At 56.2% G+C, this 22871-nt stretch overlaps 2 protein-coding genes across 2 annotated transcripts in view; one reads left to right on the top strand and one right to left on the bottom strand.

The window, feature by feature from the left end:
• The window catches only part of TCOF1 (treacle ribosome biogenesis factor 1), a gene marked incomplete at its 5' end in the record, with an annotated part of 37201 nt that extends 27042 nt beyond the window's left edge, over window positions 1-10159 (top strand). The window contains 7 exons of the mRNA XM_079702632.1: window positions 1783-1966; window positions 3365-3501; window positions 5049-5162; window positions 5471-5717; window positions 6185-6270; window positions 6812-6992; window positions 8928-10159. Coding sequence (XP_079558758.1) covers window positions 1783-1966; window positions 3365-3501; window positions 5049-5162; window positions 5471-5717; window positions 6185-6270; window positions 6812-6992; window positions 8928-9823 — 1845 coding nt within the window. The 3' untranslated portion in view covers window positions 9824-10159. The remainder of the gene's footprint in view (window positions 1-1782; window positions 1967-3364; window positions 3502-5048; window positions 5163-5470; window positions 5718-6184; window positions 6271-6811; window positions 6993-8927) is intronic.
• Window positions 10160-13617: 3458 nt separating this feature from the next.
• On the bottom strand, window positions 13618-22345 carry CD74 (CD74 molecule). The gene is made up of 9 exons (XM_079703823.1): window positions 22262-22345; window positions 18374-18546; window positions 18095-18168; window positions 17492-17554; window positions 16630-16725; window positions 16267-16354; window positions 15052-15243; window positions 14500-14562; window positions 13618-14227 (listed from the first exon to the last, which is right to left on the bottom strand). Exons 1-9 carry the CDS (start codon window positions 22336-22338, stop codon window positions 14217-14219), a joined length of 837 nt encoding a protein of 278 aa, XP_079559949.1. The 5' UTR covers window positions 22339-22345; the 3' UTR covers window positions 13618-14216.
• Between the last annotated feature and the right edge of the window lie 526 nt (window positions 22346-22871).

The following is a 22871-nucleotide window of genomic DNA, read 5'->3' as shown; positions in this document are numbered from 1 at the left end:
TGAGCCCAGGCTGGGGTTACTAACAGCCCTTTCAGCAGGTGGGAGAGTGAGGCCCACGAAGCTCAGGGGCTGGGCTACAAGGTGAGGTCGTGGCAGAGGTGGGATCAGAAGTGCATCCCACATACCCCTGGGCAGCACAGCCCTCCTTCTGAACCCTCCTCCCAGTCCAGGGCTCAGCCAGGGTCCCCCTCGTGCCCCGGCCCCCAAAGCCAGGCCCCCTGCCCAGCCCCCAGCCCGGGGGAGGGAGGGGTGCATGGCGTGGGCAGGTGGAACAGGGAGGAGGCTTCTGCTGCGGAGCTGCTTTTAACATCCCAGACGCTATTGTTTGCCTCAGTGGGCTTGCTGCCTCTCTTCATCCCCGACAATCTGTTCCTCTGTCTTCTCACATATATATAGATCCCCCCTCCCTCAACTGTAAGCCTTCTCCCACTTTCCATCTTCTCTCTTTCATCACATGGGAAGGAAGGCTCTGGAAGTGGCAGATCGGAGCAGCCATGGGGGAGGCCGTTTGGCAGGGGTAGGAAGGGCCCAAGCCCAGCAGAGCTTCCCCCCTTGGGCGGGCCCCTTTCTGCTTTCCTTTTTACTTCACCTCTCCCGCAGCACCCTGGGAGGAGGTGGAGTCAGGCTCGGGAGGTGGGCAGAGACCTGGGTCCCAGACCATGGCCGTGGCCATGGGCAGCTCCCGCCTGCTGCCCTCCTCTCCCTGTGGGGGTGGGGCTGGGGCCAGAACCCAGACCAGACCTGACCTTTGGGGACTGGAAAGTAGGCTCCCCAGATGCCCTTCTGTGCAGTGGGCATACTCACTGGAGCTGTGGTTCCCAGGCATCTGTAGAATACCAGGTGGTGCTGCTTTCTTTCTCTGTTTCAGTGTCTCACTGGGAAATGCAAAGCATACCCACAGATAGAACAGTGTACAGAGCCCCCAAGTACCATCCCCAGCTTTGGTAGTTCTGAACTTGTGACCAAGCTCGTTTCATCCAAACCTTCAACTCACTTCCCCAACACCACTGAATCCCTTTTTTTTTTTTTTTAAGCACAATCTCTAAAAAGTTGACCCACCTAGTCAGTGTCCCCATTTCCCCAGTTGTCTCATGAATGACGTTTTCTATATCTGGCGTGGTCAAATAGGAGTCCATGTAAGAGCCACACACTGCACTGGGTCCCTTTGGTCTTACTCTGTTGATTTTCCCTGTGTAGTTTATTTGTTGAAGATACTGGGCCGATGTAGTTGGGTTGCTGCGTCCTGGCTGCACCCTCAGGAGGCGGCATCAGACTCTTGGGCATTGGGGCAACTAGATTGTGAACAACTCCCCGGGTGAATCATGTATTACAACCAGGCAACTGAGGGGGGCGCTGCTTGGAGCGCCCCATGCGTCAGGTGTCTCTGAAGTCAGCCAGAGGAGGGGAGCTGAATTGCACGTTCTGGCCTTGACTCTGCTTCCGTGGGGCCGTGTGACCTTGGGCAGCTCTCCTCCCCTCTCTGGACTTAGGGTTTTCCCATCTGTATGGTGGAGCTAACGCTGCTGACCTCAGGGGTTTATGTGAGGGTCTGATGGGCTCCTGTGAGCTGTGAGGTGCTGTGCGGGGTCTTAGCGGGTGCGTGGGCTGGGAGTGAGCTGGGAGTGCCCTGGGCAGCTAGGATGGCCTCTGACTGTGCCCAGCCACCCCAAGCTCTCTAGACCCCTTGCCGTATAAAACCCTCCCCTACCCACCTTCCCCTTCCTCTTCCCCTGGCCAAGCCTTTAATCACTGGGGGGGTGTGTTTTGTTTTTGTTTTTCAAGGTGATTAAAACCCCTCTGATTTTTGTCGACCCTAATCGTAGTCCAGCTGGCCCAGCTGCTACCCCCGCCCAAGCCCAGGCTACAAGCACCCCGAGGAAGGCCCAGGCCTCAGAGAGCACACCCAGGAGCTCCTCTGAGAGTGAGGATGAGGACGTGATCCCCGCTACGCAGTGCTCGACTCCTGGTGAGCACAGGCCCACTGTGCAGGGCTGACTCCCCTGCTGCAACTGCCACACACACGCACACACACCCGTGTGCACACACACACGCACACACACCCCCACTGGGCTGGCTCAGGAGAAGTAGCTGCTGGGGCTTCTCTGTGCTGGCTCCAAAGGGTAGAACCCAGACCAGAGGCTAGAAGCTGCAGGGACCAGGTTTGTAGTATAAGGAAGAGCTTTGTAACAACTGACTGACTGAACATGGAGAGGGCTGTGAGGTAGTGAGCCTTCCATTCTTGGTGGCATGTAAAGGGGGGGGTTAGGTAATCCCTAAACAGAGACACGTAGGGAAGGATTCCTGGAGACAGGACCAGATCTGGGATTTCTTTGACTTTTTTTTTTTTTTTTTGCGGTACACAGGCCTCTCACTGTTGTGGCCTCTCCCGTTGCGGAGCACAGGCTCCGGACGCGCAGGCTCAGCAGCCATGGCTCACGGGCCCAGCCGCTCCGCGGCATGTGGGATCCTCCCGGACCGGGGCACGAACCCGTGTCCCCTGCATCAGCAGGCGGACTCTCAACCACTGCGCCACCAGGAAAGCCCTTCTTTGACTTTTGACAATCTGTGATTCTAACAGTGATAGCAAGAAAATGGTTAATTACTATTATTATTACTAGAATACTTTTTAATGAAGATATTAATACCTGATCTTGGTAGGCTAATTAAGAAATGCAGATTAGCACAAAAGGAAAAAACTCACTTGGAATCCCACTGTCCAGAATAATTACTGTTAACATTTTACAACCATTAACTTTGCAAAAACCTAAGATAACGCCGTGTGTTTTCAGTGAGACCACACTGTACATACGCTCAGTAATCTTTATTTGGTATGTTGTGACGTTACATATTTACAGCATGATGCCTGCTGGCTACAGAGTGGTCACTGGGGTGGGATCCCGCAGTTCGCTTAGCCAGAGCCACGTTGGAGGAAGCTGAGGGTTTTGTTTGGGGTGTTTGGCTGTCATGAACAGTGCTGCAGTGAACGTGTGTAATTGAGCCTCTGCACATGACCAAGGCTGTCCTCGAGAGACTTACATGCGCGGAGAGTCATGTTTGGCTCCAGTGCTCTGCCTGTTGCTCAGGAGGAGAGGCCTGGCCAGTGGGGGGTGGGGGGGCTGAAGGTGGGGAGGGGCCGAGGAGGAGGCCTGGGGTGACAGCCACAGCAGTCGTGTTATCTCCCTGTGATGTGGAGACAGTGGCAGATCCTGCCTGGAAGGCTCGGGAGGGGATTTAACGGGCTTCTACCACACAGGCCCCGGGCACTGCGCCAGGTCCCCAGGATGGGCTGAGAGATTGGGTGTTGCTCCTCTGGGGAGGCCACGGGCTCCTGTGCCCTGACGCAGCCCCTCCCGCTCCGTCTCAGCCATTAGGACCAGCGTGGCGACTGTGCCCACGGCCCACCCCAGGGCAGCCCTCAGAGCCAGCATGGTGGGGGCCGGCAGCAGTGAGGACACTAGTCGGGTGTCTGAAGGCAAGAAACAGGAGACGCCAGCCACTCAGGTATCCGACGGGCCAGGGGGCGCCATGCGGGCTAGCAGGGCTGAGGGATTCCCTCCTCTGCCCCCACTTCCCCACAGGGCTTCTGGGTGGCACCGCAGTTGCTTTCACCCACACCCTCGAAGCCAGAGCCTTTCCTGGCCTGGCCGCAGCCCTGATCCACGCTCCCAAGTTAGCCTTGTGTGACCTGGCATGTGGCGCCCAGGCAGAGTCAGCCCTGCTCCCTGAGTCCCTCAGCAGCTTTTTCAACAATGTCAGGCCTTTGGTTTGTTTTTTTCTCTCCCGGTTTGAACAAAAGTTTGCCGTTGTCAGTGTTTGTCATAGTGACCGTGAGCATTCTTCCCAGCCTTCACGGATTTCAGTGCATTTTTATTTATTTGGTCCTTGCTGGAAGTTAAAAACCGGGCAGGGGAGAGTTAATGGCTCATCATTCAAATGATGAAACTGAGCACCGCGCCCTCAGCAAGAGGGTGACCAGGATCAGGCAGGGTCAGAATCGGGGCTCCTGCCTCCCAGTCCACTGCTCTTGGGGCTGTAGGGTTTGTTTCCCTGACCCCTTGTGCCCGCCCCTTTTTGCTGAGAAGGCAGGAGGAGGGAGAGCTGGGGAGGCGGCAGCAGGACTCGGGCACCTCCACTTAGAGGGGCTCATCACGAGCTACAGCTCAAAAAGAGCTTCCTGGGAGCATGGGTGCTGAGTGGGTGGCTGGTTTGTGGTCACGGCACCCAACAGCCTGCATCCATTTGGCTGTTCAGCCAGCAGTTGGTGCTGAGCATCTGTCCATGTGGGACACTGAGGATACAACAGGAAGAAGACGAGGAGGGTCCCTGCCCTCGTGGAGTTCCCAAGGCGGGGGTCAGCCATTAAACAAGGAGACCAAAAGTTAAAGTACTCACCAACTAGGGAACCGGGGGATGACCTGCTTTAGGAAGGATGGGCCGGGGTGGCCTCCCAGAGGAGGCAGCACTGAGGCTGGAGAAGCAGCCAGGCCTGGGCGAGCTGGGGAGCCCTCCAAGCAGGGAGACCCAGGTGCAGGGACCTCTGGGGAAGCACTTGGGGGTTGGAGAGCTGGAAGAAGCTGGGGCGGAGGGGCCAGGCCTGAGGCCTGGTGAGGGCCGCGGGGGGCCTGGCGGTTTCAGCGAGGGATCACACCCAGGTCTCGTTCCGTTCTCTCTCCTTGGCCGCTGCCGTGTGTGGGAAGCAGCAGTGGCACCAGGGAGACCGTTAAGGAGGCTGTTACAGCCATGAGGCTACAGGCTCAGACTGAGTGGTGGGGCCTCCGGTGGAACCTGAGCTGCTTCCCCACCCTGGACTGGGAGCCGTCTTTGGACCTCTGAGAACGCTATGATTAGCTCATAACCTGAAGCCTGGCACCATTTTCTGCCCAGATGGTGGCGTTGCCCCTTTGCCCCTCAGTCCTCCACTCCAGCCCCAGGTTCCTCTTGCAGCTACAGGTCCCCTTCCACCCCAGCCAGACAGGATCTGACCAGGCTGTGGCATGATGGCATCCCGGGAACCTGGGAGTCTCAGGGCTGCCTTTGGCTGTCCACAGGTAACAAAGAGGAACCCAGCTCACCTCCCGCTGACCCAGGCTGCCCTGAAGGTCCTTGCCCAGAAAGCCAGTGAGGCCCAGCCTCCTGCTGCCAGGACCCTGTCTTCAAGTGGGGTGAGCTGGGGAGCCGGGGGCCAGGCCCCACTCTGGAGGGGATGGTCATCAGAGACCGCAGAGGGTAGAAGGCAGGGCCCAGGCAGGGGCCTGAGTCCCAGCACAAGCACTTACCAGCACTGGCCTAAGCACACGCACTTACCTCCCGGGCTTCTGCTGCCCGTCTTAGAGAGTTGTGGGAGGATTAAATGAGGCCTGTGTGCGAAGCAGCTAGCACAGTGCCTGGCCCTTAACTGAGGTGTTCAGTAAGCACCAGATCTTATTTCCCCTAATTTTTCCTTTCACCCTTTATCCTCTCACCAAATTAGACCGACAGTGCTCTGGGAACACTGCCCATGACGAGTCCCCAGAGCACCCCCGCGCAGGCCAGAGGGGCCAACAAGCTCAAAAAGCCTGAGGTTCCTGCAACCCAGCGGGCCATAGCCCCTCCCTCGGGACGCCCCAAGGCCAAGGCCTCTGGGACCTCAGATGACAGCAAGGACAGCAGTGGCACCTCTTCAGGGAGTGAAGAAGATGCTGAGGGGCCCCAGGTGGCCCCATTGACCCACAGGCCAGGTGAGGGTCCTGGGAGGAAAAGGCTGGGGGACCTGGTGGAGCCCTCGCCTCAGGCCTCTGCTTTGTATCTCCACTTGTTCTGCGACTTTGGCCTAGCCATCCCACACAGGGTCTCAGTTTACCCAGCTGCACAACCCCATAACAGAGTTGGTCCACATGATGTTAGAGGCCTTCCTACTTGGCTGTTTGGCCACTCCCAACTTTTTGGTATCCAGCTCCCCTAACTGAGCCCCCAAAATCCCAGGGCCATGCCTCCCTTGGGAATTAGAAGGTTTTGGCATTCAGGTGTCTCACTTGGAATGCTGTGAATAGCCGTAGACCTTGGAAGGGAGCAGATGAAGCCTTGGGCGGGAGGGTGAGGCACATACACAGGGACCAGGCCATCCTGGGGCCCTCCTGAGGGCTCTGGCCTGTCTAGCTGGCACAGGGTACCTGGGACTGCCAGTAGGATACCTGTGCTTCTCCAGTAGGCCCAGCCCCCTCCAGGAGGGAGACCTTGGTGGAAGAGACCACAGCAGACTCCAGCGATGATGAGGTGGTGGCACCTTCCCAGGTAACCGCGAGGGAAGGGGCTGGCAACCTTGGGGGCCTTGGGGCAGGAGCCCCAGGCCAGGCTCTTGCCCACCTATGCAGTTGTAGGCCGAGGCCACCCCCTGGCTCATGGGTCTGGGCTCTTCCTTTTCCCGGGGGCCCTGGGCAGGGTCCTGTCCGTGTGGAGCCAGGCTGGCTTCTGCCCCGAGGTCCCTTTTCAGCATAAAGTCGTGAGCAGCGGACTCTTCGAGTCTATAGACAGGGCTTACCTTGATTTAGGTGATCCCCATATAAAAACGCTCTTTAACAGATGGGATTTCTTTTAAGGTTATCATCTGTACGTGGCAAATGCTAGTGCTTTTCTGTTTGCATTAGTAATAAGAAGTTTCTTTTTTAAATGTGCCTGTTAAAACTATGTATTAATTAAAATAGTGCAGGAGGTACTCACAGAGGGCTGATGTGCCCACCACCCAGTAGGGCTGGCCCAACCCTCGGGGTCCCTGTGCTGGTGTCCTCATAGCAGGCCATGCACTGCTGGGCCTCTTCACACTGGGCTTCTTCAGTCTCTCCTCTCAGGTTATGTGACCCCTGGGCTGACTCCGGCCAGTTCCCAGGCTTCAAAGGCCACTCCCAAGCCAGACCCCAACCCCTCGGTTTCCTCTACTCCGGCCACCAGAGATGCCCCGGACGGCAAGCAGGAAGTGGAGCCCCAACAAGCAGCAGGCACCATGTCCCCTAAAACAGGTGAGTCGGGGGCTGCAGGAAGGACACAGCAGGATGTGGAAGGACAAGGCAGGGGCCCCTTTCCCTCCCTCAGGAGCCATCCCACCAACATGGTCCTGTCTGCCAGCAGGGCCTCCCCAAGTGAGGCCTGGTACCCCTGCATCAGGCCTGGAGGTGCTCATCAAAGGGCAGGGGCCTGCGCCCGGGGGGCTGGCTGCTGTGGTCTAGGGCAGCCTGGAGGTTGGGTTATCCAGCCCTGTGGGATGCTGGTGCACCTGGTAGGGTGACCCCTGCCTTAGAGGAGGTGCACCTTGACTTTCAGGGCAGGCCTTGGCTCTCTCTAGCTGTCCATGTTGACTTTTCTTCCTAACAGGTAGGCTCATGGTGTGCGGGACATCGGGACTCAGGGTTGCTCAGACAGAAGGTGGGGCCGTGTTTGGAGAAGTCTTCAGCACATGGCGATGACCCCAGGCTATGGACTGACGTTCTCTAAAACCTCAGACGAGCCCCTGGCCTCTCTGGACCTCACTGCCTTAACCAGACAGGAAAGGGGTTGATGCCTCCATTGGTGTCACGTAGAAAATGGCACATGTGGAAAATGGTCACGCAGCGTTTGGAGGGCAGACTGGAGTGCTCAGGTCACCTGGCCTGGGGCATCAGCCACCGCTGACTGTGCCAGTGCTATGGGACATTTAGAGGGTACACCTGGGACAGCTCTAGGGGTTCCCCGGCCTTGGTGTCCTAAGGTGTTTGGTAGACAGGAAGTAGAGGAGTGGGCGGCAGGGGGAGAGGTTGTCGAGGCGCCCAGTGCCCTCCTCAGCTCCCTGCTCTAGCCGACTCCTGTCCTTGCCAAGAAGCACCAGAGGACTGAATTGGGCCTCCGTCTGTCCTGCGACCCCCTCTGCCCACCACCCCTGGCCCACTAGGGCTCTGGAGCCAGAGCTGCTGCAGGGCCCACTGCACACTGCCGGGAACAGCCCTTTCCCACGTGGAGCCAGGGCCAAGCCACCAGCACCTCCCCAAGCCCAGGGTGTCGGCACACTTGTGCTGTGAGGCCCCGAATGGAGCTGAGACCTGCCAAGTCACCTGTGAAGTTGGGGCGGCGTCAGGACATACGCTGAGTCCCACACCCCCCAGTCCCTGGGCTTTTCGTGCAGCTTGCCTGGTGCCGGGTCAGCAGAGGAGTCATTGCTCACTTTTTTCCCCAGCGTTCTTCTCTTTGTGAGAGGCGGGTGTGACAGGGAGACATTTTAGAGGGGGCTGTGGAAGGTTTTTCACACGTGTAGTCAGCATACAATTATCAAAGGAGAGCAGAGGCGTGGAAAATTCTAAACAAAGGCTGCAGCAGGAGTCGCTCTGGCAGGCAGTAAACCTGCTTAGTCAGCCACCATGTGCATGTTCACTGCACCCAGCACCCCCAGGCCACGCCACCTGGACCCCTGACCACGGAGGGCCTGGGCCCACTGTGTGCAGGTGGGTGTGAGTTGAATGACTGCATGGCCTTCGCTTTTATTATGAATCTGTGATTTAGATTGGGGCTGAGGGGGCTCACAGTTCATCTAACCCCTCATTTTACAAACAGGGAAACTGAGTTTGATTGTCAGACCCAGAACCCAGGTCTCCTGCCTCCCAGCGCTAGACTCCTGACTGGTAGATACTATCCCTATCCTGACGGTTAGATTCTTTGATTTGTTGGTAGATTTCAAGCCCATTGATGAACATTCTGGAGTTAATTTCCATCCCCAACCTGAACTTGAGTTTTTAGTGTGAGGAGACAAGAAAAGAGCTCTAAGTTAGAAGCTGGCAGCTGGCCGGAGACCCAGCGGGGCCCCGCCGTCCCCCTCTGTACTGCACCAGAGGAGGTCAGGTCTGTGCTGGAGCCCCTTGACTTTCATTCCACGAGAGGTCTATTTCCTGATTCTCTCAGATCCGTGACCCCGGGTCTTCTCTCCATAGGCAGAAGAGAGGCTAGCGCCACACCTCAGAAGCCCCAGAAGACCGGGAAGGGGCCCAGGAACCCCCAGGCCTCCATGCTGGCGCTGCAGAGCGACATCACCCGGCGCCTGCTGAGCGAGCCCTGGCCCCTGAGTGAGGCGCAGGTGCAGGCGTCGGTGGCGAAGGTGTTGGCGGAGCTGCTGGAGCAGGAGAAGAAGAAGGCTGTGGGTGCCGCCAAGGAGGGCAGCCGGAAGGGCCGCCTGGGCAACAAGCGGAAGCTCTCCGAAGACCAGACGGCTGCCGGTACCCCCAGGAGCAAGAAGAAGAAGCAGCTGGCGGCCGGGGATGGTGGGGAGCGTGCGGTCTCCCCAGAAAAGGCCCCCAGGACTTCCAAGGGGAAATCCAAGAGAGACAAAGCGAGTGGTGACATCAAGGAGAAGAAGGAGAAGGAGTCTCCCGGCTCCCAAGGGGCCAAGGAGAAGCCAGAAGGGGAGCCGGGGAAGGTGAAGGGTGAGGGGGGAGACCAAGGCAACCCACAGAGCAAGAAGGAGAAGAAGAAAGCCGACAAGAGTAAGTGCCCAGTGCAGCCCCGGAGCGCGTTCCCCAGCCCCGCCGAGCGCTGTCGGTCACCTCCTGGGCAGGCAGCCCCCAGCCAGCACAGAGATGGGGCTGAGAATGGCTTGTCCATGGGGGGCAGGATGGGCAAAGCCAGAACCAGGTGCCAGAGCACAGGGGCCACCACTGCTGAGAAGGTGCTCACGGCTCCAGGGCGTGTGCCCACGGAGCCCCGAGCTCCCTCACAGCAGCCACCGCCGCGCGCACTTGCAGCTCAGGCCCCTGCGATCCAGGCTCCTGGACAGCAGCCGCCCCTCAGCACGCTCTGCGCTGGACTCCGCATGCGGCAGGGCTGCCTTTAACCCTCACTCCGGCCCTGTACGATGGGTGATAACTCATTCCCATTTACAGGTTGAAAGGGTCTTTTTAAAATAAATGTGTAGAAGTTTTACAGAGTGAGTTCAAGGAAAATGGTAATAGTCCAGATGGTCCATGGATGGAGCAGAAATCACGAGGCTGGCCAGAGGGCCAGGGCAGGTGGTCGCAAAGGCCTACGGACCTGTGCTTTGATGGCTCCCCACGGTGTGGGGCATCGGGAGGGGAGAGCTCCAGGGCCCCTGGAGACCCGCCCCCTGTGTCTCTCAACATTGACGCCAACATTTAAGACTAACGCCTGTTGTTTAGCAAGTTTACTTTCTTCCCTTAGAAAAAAAAGACAAGGAAAAAAAAGAAAAGAAGAAGAAAGCAAAAAAGGCCTCAACCAAAGACCCTGACTCACCATTGCAGAAGAAGAAGAAGAAAAAGGTAGAGTGAGTTCCTGAGGAGTCTCAGGCGCAAAAAGGGGGCCCAAACCCAGTCCCCAGGGTGAATGTGATCAGCCCCAGCCTCTGCATGTCAGGGTAGGGGTTCGTGTGGGCCAGACCTGGTCCCTGTGCCCCTTCCATTCTCAGGGTCCAGAACGGGGGCTTGTGCGTTGTGATACACTAGAGAAGAGCTAGGGGTGGGGCGTCACCCTGAGGGGCATGAGGTCTGTGCACATGGGCACCATGGAGTGGCCCTATCTTGCCTGTGAGATAGAAGTATATTCTTATGACAAGTGAAGAAAGCAGAGCCCCCCAGGTGGGCAGGGAGGCCAGGTAGGCTGTTGCAGGTTTCCAGGTGAGAGGAAACGTTCTCTGGGATGTGTGTGCCCCAGCGGGCAGGGCATCCCCACCACAGAAACACACAGTCTGCTTCGTGCATGTCAAGGGCTGATTGCCTGGCCAGGGAGCCCTCAGCGCCTTATACTCAGGCGCAGTTCTCACCGTGGCCAGCAGGGCTTCAGCTGTGGTCAGAAAAGCTGAGCATCTGCTGCTGCAAAGTCCTGAGCTCCTTCCTCCAGGGCACACGGGGCGCCATCCCTACCCTCGGGATCTCTATATGCCCAAAATCTGTTCTGGGGGAGCCACGAATCCTCAGGAGACAACTGTCACATCCCCTCCTGGTGGGGGCAGCGTGGGTGGGGAGATGCTTCAGGTACAGGAGCCTCTCATACGTACTTCTCTCTTCACAGAAGAAGACGGCAGAGCAGACTGTCTGAGGGACACCAGGCGGCAGGTGCACTTCCTGACCCGGGAACCCCTGCTGACCATCTGCTCCCCGGGGAGAGTGGGAGGGCAGGCCCAGCATTCACCGTGGTTCCGGGGAGCTAGACTGGGCTTCGTGGGTAGGCCCTGAGGGGAAGGGGGTTTGGAGAAAGAGGTTGCATTCCTCAGGGTGAGTGGGTGATGCTGGGAACCAGAGCTGTAGAATCAGAAGTGTCCGGGACAGTCCTGGCAGTGACTGACACTGAGTGTGCAGTGGGAGGTGGGCACTGGTCTGGTGCTTCTGTACATGAGGATAAGGCTTGAGGTCAGGGACAGGTCAGTCTCTCCCTTGCCACTGCCAGTTCCTTTTCCTTATGATTTTGTAATTCGAGGGCATTTGCTCATGGGAAGGAAGATGATTTGCTCAAAACAAGCCATTCTGATGGCTCTGTGCTTCCCAGGTAGTGGTGAAGTGGTTAAGTGATCTGCCTGGCTGAGCTGGCCCCAGCCTGCTCTAAATGGGGGTAATACAGGCCTAGGCTGATAGTGAGGATTCAGTGCAGTTAATTAAGCTCTAAAGCACTCAGCCCAGTTCCTGGGACATGGTCAGCACTGACAAGTATCCACCGTGGTTAGTTAATGCCCCTCCCCTGCATAGGAGATGCCAGATTTTGAGTTTGTTCTCCTTGGTGGAGAAACAGGTCAGGAAGTCTGACGTTTCCTTCTCCCAAGGATTTCTTAGCCAAGTGGTGGCCAGCCCCGTGCCTCTTCCCTCTGCCCACCAAGGGTTGGAATTGAATTTTTAACTTCCCCTCCTTCCCCAGAAGATGATGGCCAGCTGCGGTGTCCATGCTGGCCAAGCCAGTGAGCCCTGCAGAGAGGCTGGTCCCGGGAGGAGGAACCACGCCCAGCTCCCGTGACCTCCACTCACTGACCCTGGCCTGACTTCTGTGCCGACAAAGGATGCCTCGTATGGACATGTACAATACATATATATATTTTTTAAGTGACCTGCCCCTCCCTTCTCAGACCCAACATGCCCAGAGGTCTCAGGACTTTCCACTTCTGCCCTGCAGACCCAGGGAGGCTCAGCCTGCGACTCCTTCCATGCCCCTGGTCTCCAGCTATGCTGAGGCTTTGTCCTCTTTTTTGTCAGTTTTCTCCCATTTTGTTTGTGTTTTTTGTAATAACTCAGAAAATAAAAGACTTGAAGGAAAGGTGCAAGTTCCCATTGCATCTGGGGCAAACGTTTTGCAATTGGTTGATTCTTGGAAGGGAGAGTCTGGCTGACACTTGCAGATGGACAAACCATCGCTCAGGATTTATTCTTGACCGTGTATCAAGGCTCTGTGATACTGTGGTGAGTGACACACTGTTTGCCAGAGAAGGAGACTCAGCAAAAGGCCCTGGTGTTGAATTGGGGTGGGGAAGGCTTCCTGGAGGAGGTGGCATCTAAGCTAAGGGGGAGCTCAGGCATGGTCATGGCTGGTTGCTGGGGTAGGTAGGTCAGGCAGATACCCGGAAGCAAGAAATGGAAGGGGGTCTTCCAAGTCACCTTTTGAAGTTAGGACAAGCTGCGGGCAGGCTCTCTTGAGGTACTTGGTGGCGAGTAGCTGGCAGGGACAGTAGGAGCAGGAAGCCCAGTTAGGACAGAGTTGTCCACGTGTCTAGGTAACAGAGGTTCTGCGATGATGAAGGCAAGAAGTGGAGGAACCTGAAAAATGTGTCAGGGCGACGTCCGCAGGACTTTGTGATGGCCAGTGATGCAGAGGTCCACTTCCCTGAGCCCAGAGTAGTGTGGAGCACCCAAGGTCATGGAGTCCGCTCCAAGGCTTTTAGCCTTCTGCTAGAGGCAGCAAGAGGCCATGCAGAAACAGAACACTGGGCTGGGGAGGTCTGGGAGAGCCAGGGTGGCATCCACATTTACCCTAACTTGGGGCTCCTGGGCCAGGCCCTCCCCCAGGGAGCCTCTCTCCCCTTAGGTGTGTTGATCTAGAACAGAGGCCGCAGAGCAGTGTCCTATTGGGCTTCTTTGACCCACAGCAAGTTTTCAGACTTAGAAATGGAGATTTCAGTGAACTTCTTCATTTGGGGCTCCTCTTGAAAAGTCCAGAAATCTGACCACAGGGGCCTCTGCACCTCCTGGCAACAAGCGGCTGGGGCACCGCAGCGGCCGCCGCTTAACTAGGACATAGGCCCCCACTTCCACAGCCGCCACTCCCTGGTGATCCCGACACAAGGGCCCATGTTGTTGCCATCTGTCATCACACTTGTACTGTTCTCAGTATAGAAAAGAAAATGGGGACGTGAGAAGCCGGACCCAGAGGAGCTTGTGCTTAAAGAACTGTGAGCAAGAGCCTGTTTCTTCTTGGAAGTAGGGAATAGATCCCGTGTGTGGAACATGGAGACCAAGCGTGTCTGCGTCCAAAGACTGCAGCCCCGCTCCCCACGGCCCGGCCCCACCCACAGGCATCTGTGTTTGGGCTCCCTGGGCTGTGTCCTCCCACCTAGACCACAGGATGCAAGGTCTGCAGTTCACCCCCTTCGGGGAAACGAACCGGACCCAACAGAGCAGCCGGGAACTGGGAGAGTTCTACTCACTACCTTTTATTCTCACAGGCGCCGTGGCCCTGAGGGCCGATGACAAGCTTGGCTGTGCAGACGGAACGGGGGGTTGGTAGAAAGGAGGGGCTTCGGGTGGAGAGGCTGGTTCTTCCGGGGTGGGTGATGCTGGGGAGAGGGAAAGGGTGGCTCCTCCACCTGGGCTGGAAGGCCGAGGCCAGTGGGGGAGGGGACAGCAGAGGCGTCCATCCTGGGGCTTGGGTCAGTGCCATCCCTTCTCCCTACACCTGCCCACCTCTTCCATGGGCCTAGATCTTGGAGCACCATGTGGTGTCAGAAGTGGGGGTCGGCCTGGTTCATGGTCCATCTCCCGGGGCCTTGTGTCCCTGCTAGTGGATGGGGTTTTGAGCAGCAGGGCCCTTCTGCATTGTTAATCTGTGCCGTTCTGATGATTTGATGTGTCCAAGGATGATGGAGAGCCAGGCGCCAGAGTCTCATAGAATGAGGTGCAGGGTGGGAGACGGCAAGGGGAGGGGTGTGTAAAGGAAGGAGAGGGGCTAGGGTAGGGGGCCAGGGAAGCTGTGGCCATGCAGGGCTGGCTGAGTGCTGGCATCTGCGTCTGCTGTGCTCACAGGATGACTGCAGAGAGAGACAGAGCAGGTTAGGCTTGGAGTCAACTGTTGCTGCTCCTTCCCAGCATCCTGTGGCCTCAGAGCAGTCGAGGACTCTTTACCCTCCACTGCCTCCCGCTTGGGTACAAGTACTGACCGTCATAGCCCCTGAAACCCCCAACCCTGGTCCTCATCTATGAAATGGATGTTGGAGAATGGCCCAGGGTCATCTACCCACGAGGGAGTCGGCCCCTCGGGGGGTAAGCTGCTAGGGACCAGATCCCCTGCAGGGGCCCTTACCCTGACCGAGATCCTGCTTGGACATGCCCAGCCCAGACGACAGATCCTCCATTTCCAGTGGGTCTGCAAAGGAGCACAGTGTCCACTTGTTAGTTGCAGCCCAGCCTACCGCACCCGTTGACAAGGGGCCTGGGTGGGCTAGTTCTTCCCAACCTCGCCCCGAGCCTGGTGCTTGGTAGAACAGATGTGAATGGAAGGATGCTTGTTGGATGGCTGCAAGGGCAATGAAGTACAGCCGGGGAATTGAATGAGCAAGGCCAAGGAGGGGGTGATGAAATCAGACGGGTGGATCTGGAGACTCCTGGATGCATGCGTGGATGGGTAAAGTGGAAGGACTGAAGGATAAATGAGTAAGTAGATGAGTGTGGGCAAAGGAGAGAAATAAATGCACAAACAGATAAGGAATGCACAGGTGGGTGGATGCATGGCTGAGTGGCTGCCCCCCCAGGAGTTGTCACCTCGAGTGTCCTGGCCCCAGGTGTGCCAGGAGGGACCTCCTGCCCCTCAGCCTTCCTGGTCCTTCCTGCTCCTGGCACAGCGGCCACTGCTTACCGCTGCAGTTATGGTGCCCACGGCTCCTGGTGTGGGGGACCTCGGTGCCGTTGGGGAAGACGCACCAGCAGTAGCCGATGCTCCCATAGCATTGGAGCGGCATATAGTTGCCGTTCTCGTCGCACTTGGGCCTGAACGTGCCCGGGTGGATGTCAGGGATGCGGCTGACCTCTTTCTGGCACTTGGTCAGTACTGAAGCGACAGGCATGGTGAACACAGTGAGTGAGCGAGCTCTGGGCCAGGGTCTCAGCAGAACCAGAGATCCACATACCACTGCTGTGCGCTTAATGCCTTCTGTCCAAATGGCTGTACTTGCTCTACCCATTGCACAGATGGAGAAACTGAGGCCTGAACCAACAAGGTCCAGGATCAAAGAGGAAGTGAATGGCTGTGTGGCTAATTCATCCCAGAACATGATTTCTTCTAACACTCAATGCCTATTAAAGTTTAGGATTGCACCTGTGATTCTGACTTCTAGAGAAAAGCAATGGACACCTTGGTAAGTCTGAGCTTGCATTACTGGGGGTATCCAAGTAGAAGTGGGGGTTACTATGTGATGGGGATGTTATAGAGGGGATTCAGACATTAGCTGGGAGTTGGTCGAGATAGCATCCGATGTGCCCTCTATGACTCTATGATGGAGAACCTGAGGCCCAGAGAGGGGTGGACTGTTGATCTTCCACTTCTGAAACTGAAGCCCAGAGGGAAGAGACTTGCCCAAAGTCACACAGCGAATTAGCATCAGGATGAGAACACAGGACCCATAAAGGCTTTAGGGCTGAAAACCCTGATATACATTGTCCATAAGATGGAAAAACCCCAAGGCCCTCTTATCTAGTACCTGCTGGCTGTGTGACCTGGGAGAGGTACCTTTGAAGGGTGAGAATCATGAGCCCAGCCGTCTCACGGGAACCTGCAGGGTGCAGTGCTGGGTGGGGAAGGTCATTGCCATGACTCCTGGGGGGTGGTTTTTGCTCCAGGCCCCCTTGTGCAGTACCATCCTCCACAAGGAGGGTCACCTCCTGAAGGGAGGACTCTGTACCCCAGACAGGATGGGGGCTGGGGGCAGCCGAGCCCAGAAGAGCAGGCAGGAGAGACAGGAGTGAGAGCTGAGAGGCTGGGAGAGTCCTGTGCATGGATCAGGGAGTGCCTAAGGCTCTACCCCTGAGGGAGCTCCCAGAAACCCTGCCTCCCCAAGGCTCCCATTCCCTCTACCTTTTGGTGGAACTTCAAAAGGCTTGTCCTCCTGCGAGATCTTGCTCATTTCAAACAAGAGCCACTGATGCATCCAGTTCTCAAAGAGCTAATGGGGATAAAGGCAGAGAGTCAGGCTCAGTAGCCCTCTCCAACCCAGCCTGACTCTGTCCCTGGGGACAGAGACATGGAGGGCCAGCGGGAGCCTGGTTCCTCCTTAGAGACCCCACAGGGCTTGGTCACTCTTCCATGGCTGTGGTTTTCTATGTGCTGGTAAACCACCTCCAGCTTCCTGAGAATGGCTTCCCTGCTCACCCCGCCTCTTCCCAAGGCTGCTCTAGATGTCAGGAGAGGGAGGGTACCAGGACAGGGGAAGCTGCTGACCTTCCAGTCCATGCCATCCATGGTGTTCTTAAGGTGTTTCAGGTTTTCTGGGAAGCTCCCCTTCAGCTTCGGGTACACCTTCAAGGGGTCAGCCTTCTGCAGGGTAGCAAGGCAGGCAGGAAGGTTAAAAAGCTTCCTGGCAGGCAAGGTTTAATGTGCAGCCCATGTTCCCCTGGTCTTCTGTTCTGAGGGCTGGACCCCTGCCCTCAGCATGTTGGAGCTAGTGGGGAGGGGAGGTGGACTGGGTAATCCGGCCACACAGCTACAAGACCCCAGGGCTAGGAGTTGGGAGACCCAGTTCCAGGCCCAGTTCTACCAATAACCCTCAGACTTCTACTTGCAGGCTCCTGTTCATCTTTCGGGTCTCACCTCCTTCAGGAGGACTTCCTTGACCTCATCCCAACCGCCCAGCTAGGTTGGGTCCTCGGCCTCTTTCCTCACAAAGCCCCCTGCACATCCCTCATCACCTGGTCACTTGTCTGTCTCCCATGCTAGCCTGAGATCTCCATGGGACTAGGAGCTGGATCTGATGGCTCCCGATCGTGGGTCCAGAGCCTTGCACAGTGCCTGGCACTGAGTAGACATGCAGCAAAAATTTGGGAAGGAAAAAACAGGCATCTTCAGCAAGTCACTTCCAGACTTTGGGCTTTGGTTTCTCCATCCCAAACACAAAACAGGGAGTGGCGGGTCTGGACTTCATATAATGTTTAAGGGCCACACTTGTCTTCCTTCACTAATCTCGTGATCTCATATTGGATGTCTGCTGTGAGCCAGGCATGGTGCAGGTCTTGAAGCATAGCCTCACTGGGGGCTTATGGGGATGGGGCAGGAGGTCAGGGATGCCTGGCCGGGTTCCACTCACCAGGAGCAGCTGCATCACGTGGTCCTGTGTCATGTTGCCGTACTTGGTGACGTTCTGCATGGGCTGTGGAAGGAAGGAATAGGGTGTTTCCCAGCACTGGCCCGTGGAGGAGGGGCCCTAGAGCAGAGCCAGTAGCTGGGGTCTGGGTGAGAGTGTGGATTCCCAGATGTTCAACAGGCCCACCTCTGCCACCTCCAAATGTGAGAGCTCAGGCAAGTCACTACCTTACTGCCTCAATGTCCTATTCGTCAACTCTGCATAGGCTTTCCTGCCCAAGGCTTTGTGGACAGGAGATCGTTTTGTGAACAGAGACATTATCCATATGTGATATCAAGGGCTTTGAGAATAGGAGGGACTGTGAGACGCTCTGGGAAATGAGCAGTGTTTTGTAAGTTGTGGAGGACTGAGCCCTCTTCCCAGGGAGGGCCCCAAGAGGCTCCTTCCTCCCCCACCTCTGGAGTTCCTCCTCCTCCCCCAGCAGTCAGGACCCCCTCTCCAGCTCTACTTTTCCCGGGCCAGCTGTCCTCCCCTGTCCCTTGGCACCTGCCCTCCATCCAGGCTAGGTAACGCTTCCCTCTTCCGCCGCCCTGGGGCTGGCCTTACCTCCGGGCCTCCCATGGGCAGCACCTGCATCAGCATCGGGGTGGCGAGCCGCATCTTGCTCAGAGGCTTGGCAGCTGTGGGGCAGAAGATACAGCATGAGCGTGACCCCAGGGAAGAGGGCACTCAGCTCCGGGGACAGAGGTCTCAGACCCAGATGAGGGGCTGGAATTCCAGACCAAAGAAGGGACGGCGGGCACAGCTGGGTGCAGGAATGAGGGGTCTTCTGAGGTGAGGGACGGGGTGGGGTGAGGGCTGTGGGGATAAAAGTGGGGCACGCACACTTGGGAAGCTTCATGCGCAGGCTCTCCAGCTGCAGGTTCTGCGAGGTGACTGTCAGCTTGTCCAGGCGGCCCTGCTGCTGGTACAGGAAGTAGGCGGTGGTGGCCTGGCCGGCCAGGAGCAAAGTCACCAGGACGGAAAAGCCTGTGTACAGGGCTCCACGGCTGCACTTGCTGTTGGGGAAAGGGGAGATAGGTCGGAAGAGGGTCCGTGGAGGCGGCTGCCCCGAGGACTAGCAGGGAGTGGGGAGTGTGCCCCCCATTTCCAGCCCTCGGCCCTCAGCTACCCCTAACAAACACACACTTTAAACACAGGTGCCTATGAACCTGCAGCTTGAAGATGTTCCCCAGACCCCCTACCTCCAACCAGTGCTGCCCCTATAGCCCTCCCAGGTGGAAATCCTGGAGCTGCCCCTGGGCCTAGGCTGCGTGGGGAAGAACCGGGGACAAGTGCCTTGTCTTCTCCGGGCCTTGGTCCCACCTGTGCAATGAGGGGTCGAGGTGGAGGGTCTCCCCAGGTTCCCTCTACCAGAGGATCTCCTGAGGATCAGGGCTGCCCTCCAGGCAGCCCCCACTATGCACCCAACCCCTGCAGTGAAATCAGAGACGAAGGAAGGAAGTAGGGCCTGGACAGCAGAGCATGCAGCCCACCTGAAAAAGAGAAGTGAGGCCTTGCCATTTTTAGGAGTGGGTTGGGTGCATCAGACAATGGCTGGCTGGAACAGGGCCAGGGACCACCCCCTGTGGGAATACATCCGCTGCCCAAGACTCCCTGTGCCTCTGAGCACATCTCTGCCATTCTCTGGGCCTGTTTCATGGGTACCTCTCACATCAGCAATTCTAGAACTTGGTGGTCATCATCTGAAGTAAGATCTGTCTGTGACCACAGAAGTATTCTGAATGGTAATATCTACCGGGGGTGGGGGTTAGGGAGCAGTGTGGGGCGTATCTCAGCAGGAGTTTGGTGCCTGAGCCTGTATGACCTGGGAGAACGTCTCACGCTCTCTGGACTGGCTGGCTGCACAGGGAGGGGTGGCCGGACCTTGGCCAGCCCTTGGAGCTATTGGCCTTGGATACAGTTTTGAGGGCACACGTACATATTATGTGTGGGGGAAGTAAGGATCCCACCCCAGGACCCTGAGAGTTCCTGACCGGATTGTTTTTTCCCACCTACCCCAGGAATAGAACTATTAGGACCCCACTGGAAATTGAGGACGAGACTGCACCCTGCTTACTCCAGCAATCAGCAAGCACAGTTTAGGAACCTCCCGGAACACCCCGCTGCCTAGTAACTCATGACATCACACACATGGCTCATTCTCACTGGCTCTCTGCTTGTCAGTCCTCTGTGATTTCTGGGCCAAGGCCCAGCCCAAGGGATTATTCTGAAAGGAGAAAGTAAAAAGCCTGTGTGGAGAAAAGGAGAAAAACCGACAGGAGGGGAAAACAAATCGTACTTGTTGGCCTTCCCAAGGAACAGGGGTGGCCTGGCCTCTGAAGTGGTGAAAAGTCCACCCAAGTCTGGGTCTTGCCTGAGTTCAAGCTCTACAGTCTCACCCCTTCAGCAGCCCCACCCCCAATCTAGCCCCAGCTCTGCCTCCCGCCATCCCCTCTCTAAACCTCAGTTTCTCATAAGGCCTGAGACTCTAGGGGGTCATAATGAAGACGAGACCATGTAACCTGGATTGGAATCCTGGTTCTGCCACTCCGTTAGCTCGGGGACCAGGGGCAAGTCACTTAACCTCTCTGAGTAACTTGAGGTAAGAACATCTACTCTACTCAAAGGTTGTTATATAAAATAAGAGCGGGGGTAAAACTCTCGACTCCATACCTAGCATGTAGTTAGCACCCCATAAGTAACACTGAGCACTAATCTCAAAGGAGTTAATAGTTAACTTTAGCATCTGGATTCCTTCCTCTTTATGCATCTTGATTGCCTGTCTCCTGCTTCTAGACAAAGGCCAATTCTTGTCACCCCTCTCTCTTTTTTTTTTTTTTTTTGCGGTACACGGGCCTCTCACCGTTGTGGCCTCTCCCGTTGTGGAGCACAGGCTCCGGACGCACAGGCTCAGCAGCCATGGCTCACGGGCCCAGCCGCTCCGCGGCATGTGGGATCCTCCCGGACTGGGGCACAAACACGTGTCCCCTGCATCGGCAGGCGGACTCTCAACCACTGCGCCACCAGGGAAGCCCTTGTCACCCCTCTCTTCACTTCCTCCTTTCTACTGCCTCTTTCTTGACTAGTAATAATAATTGGCCAAAGTCGGGAGCCAACCAGAACTAGCCAACCAGAACTACAAATGTTGCCAGGCAGAAGTGTTCACAAAAGGGTCCAAAACAGTCCAGGGCAGTTTTTAGAAGCAGTAATTGAACTGAAAGGAAAATGAGACAAGGATTTGACGAGGGGGCACCCTTTCTGCTCACTGAGCCCATGCTGGGTCTGCAACTCACTGGGAGGCCTGAGCTCAGAGGGGGACCCATCTCCCCTCCCTGCAAATTGTGCCTCTAGAAGGAGGTCAGATGGTAGAATAAACTCAAACTTTGATATCAGGCTACTCCTGGGTTCAAATTCTGGCTCCAATATTCAGTAGCTGCGATAACTTAAGTAAGTCACTTACTGATATGTCTCAACTTTCTCTTATGTAAAGATGGGAATAATAAAAGTACCCAACTCATAGGGTTTCTAAGAGAATTACGATTGAGTTTAGCATTTAGTTATATATCTGGCACAAAATTAATCATAGTAATGACTAACAGTGACTGAAGATTGGTGACAGGTATACAGTGAATAGGAACTATTATCATAACTCCTGTCATAGTTATTATTATTACTACTACTGAGACCCAGAGAGAAACACTGATTTATACAAGTCACACATGACAGTAGCAGAACCTGGACCAGACTCCAGCCCTCATAAGCGTCGGCCCTCCTAGCCATGGGATTCCCCAGGATTTTCACGGGCTGTGAAAATGGTCTCTAAAGGTCTCTATCTAGTCACCTGTCCCACAGTATGCAGTTCCTCATGACACCTCTGAGAGTCTCTCCGAAACCCATTTCTGCCTGGCAACAGCTGACATCACAACTGTAGTTCCCTGTCATTTGCAAATTATTTGGGGAAGCAGGGGCATTAGGGTAGCTGCATTCTAACCACCCCCCTTTCTTTTCAGGGGAACAGATGGATGAGGCCATCTTGGAGTTGGGAAGGGGTCCTCTGGATGGCTGTGCTGGCCCCTTGCTGCAAGGGGGAGGGGCACAGGCAAGGTACCACCCACATCAGCCCACAGTCCCTTCTAGAAATTTAGCCAGAGCCCCCCGTCACCCTGTTTTGATCCCCCTCCAACATCTCTCATTCCCTCCTGTGATGGCAAATGTCTCCATCTACTCTGCAGACACCTGCAACTATAAGTCCCTTGATATAAACACATATAGCAATTTATGGTAACTAGGGGGAAACTCCTCTATGATGAGCTGCTTCTACCAATCTCTTTTAGAAAATCTACTTCTCCATCTAGGATCCATACTATTTTCAAAATCTGGTCCAAAATTTCGAACCTAGGCCTCATGGCCCAGCTTCAGGGGACTCTGTGAAGCTCCTGATATTGTGTGAAGCTCTAGGGAAGGAATCCAGAGCTCTCCTGATTTTCAGAAGAGAAGTGCATGATGCATAGAAAGTTAAAACCCCTGTCCTAGAGGAGCTCCCTCACTTTACAGGAGGGAGAACTGAAGCCCAGAGCGGGCTAGAGACTTGCTCAAAATCACCCAGTTAGCACTGGGGTCAGAGCCCGAGTCCATGCCTCCTCTGACTCCTGGTCTACTGCTCCTCCTGTAGCACGTGCGCACTCTGTGCGATCCAAGGTCTGTGTGCTCTCTCCTGCCGTTCACACATACCTCTCCTGGGCTCCGGGGCGCTGGCCCAGCATGGGCATCTGCTCATGGTTGGAGATGAGGTCGCGTTGGTCTTCCATGGTTCTGACCTCTGGACTTCCCCACTCCTGCTGCTGCTGCTGCTGCCTCCTGCCTGTCTGGGATGCTGAGCCCCTGGCTCACCTCTTGAAATTGGGTCTGAGAAGGAATCTGATTCGTCCACAGGAGGGTACTCCGCCCACCTAGTAGAAGTGGAAGTGAAAGCCACAGAGCTGGAAATACCCCCCACTTGAGAAAAGCTGCCTTTAAGGGGGCAGGATGAGTAGGGGGAGGTCCCCCAGGCAGGTGGAAAGGCCAGCATGCTTCCACTGGCTGCCCAGGGCCCTCGTCACTTGTTTCTGGGCAGACCTGTGGATTCATAAGGCTCTTTGGATGTTTTGAGAAACAGGCAAATGTTCACTCCCTAGACAGGAAATCACTTTGAAGCAAAAAATACCGAAAATGCTTTGTTTGTCTCCCCTCTCACCTATGGATGAGTGGGTGCAGAAAGGGGCTGTTCCCCTTTTGTGAACTTAGACAAGTTCCTCTCCTTCTCTCAGTCTCAGTTATTTCATCTCAAAATGGAGGAGGAAAG

Source organism: Hyperoodon ampullatus (assembly GCF_949752795.1).
Source record: "Hyperoodon ampullatus genome assembly, chromosome: 4".
Classification (NCBI taxonomy): domain Eukaryota; kingdom Metazoa; phylum Chordata; class Mammalia; order Artiodactyla; family Ziphiidae; genus Hyperoodon; species Hyperoodon ampullatus.
Note: the sequence above shows the minus strand (reverse complement) of the source record. Positions and strands in the feature narration are given on the sequence as shown.

Coding starts and splice junctions, on each gene's coding strand:
- CD74 (XM_079703823.1), bottom strand. CDS start 22,338: ATGGAAGACCAACGCGACCTCATCTCCAACCATGAGCAGATGCCCATG. Junction 17,555..18,094: donor TGCCCATGGGAGGCCCGGAG/GTAAGGCCAGCC, acceptor TTCCTTCCACAG/CCCATGCAGAACGTCACCAA. Junction 16,355..16,629: donor TGGATGGCATGGACTGGAAG/GTCAGCAGCTTC, acceptor TATCCCCATTAG/CTCTTTGAGAACTGGATGCA.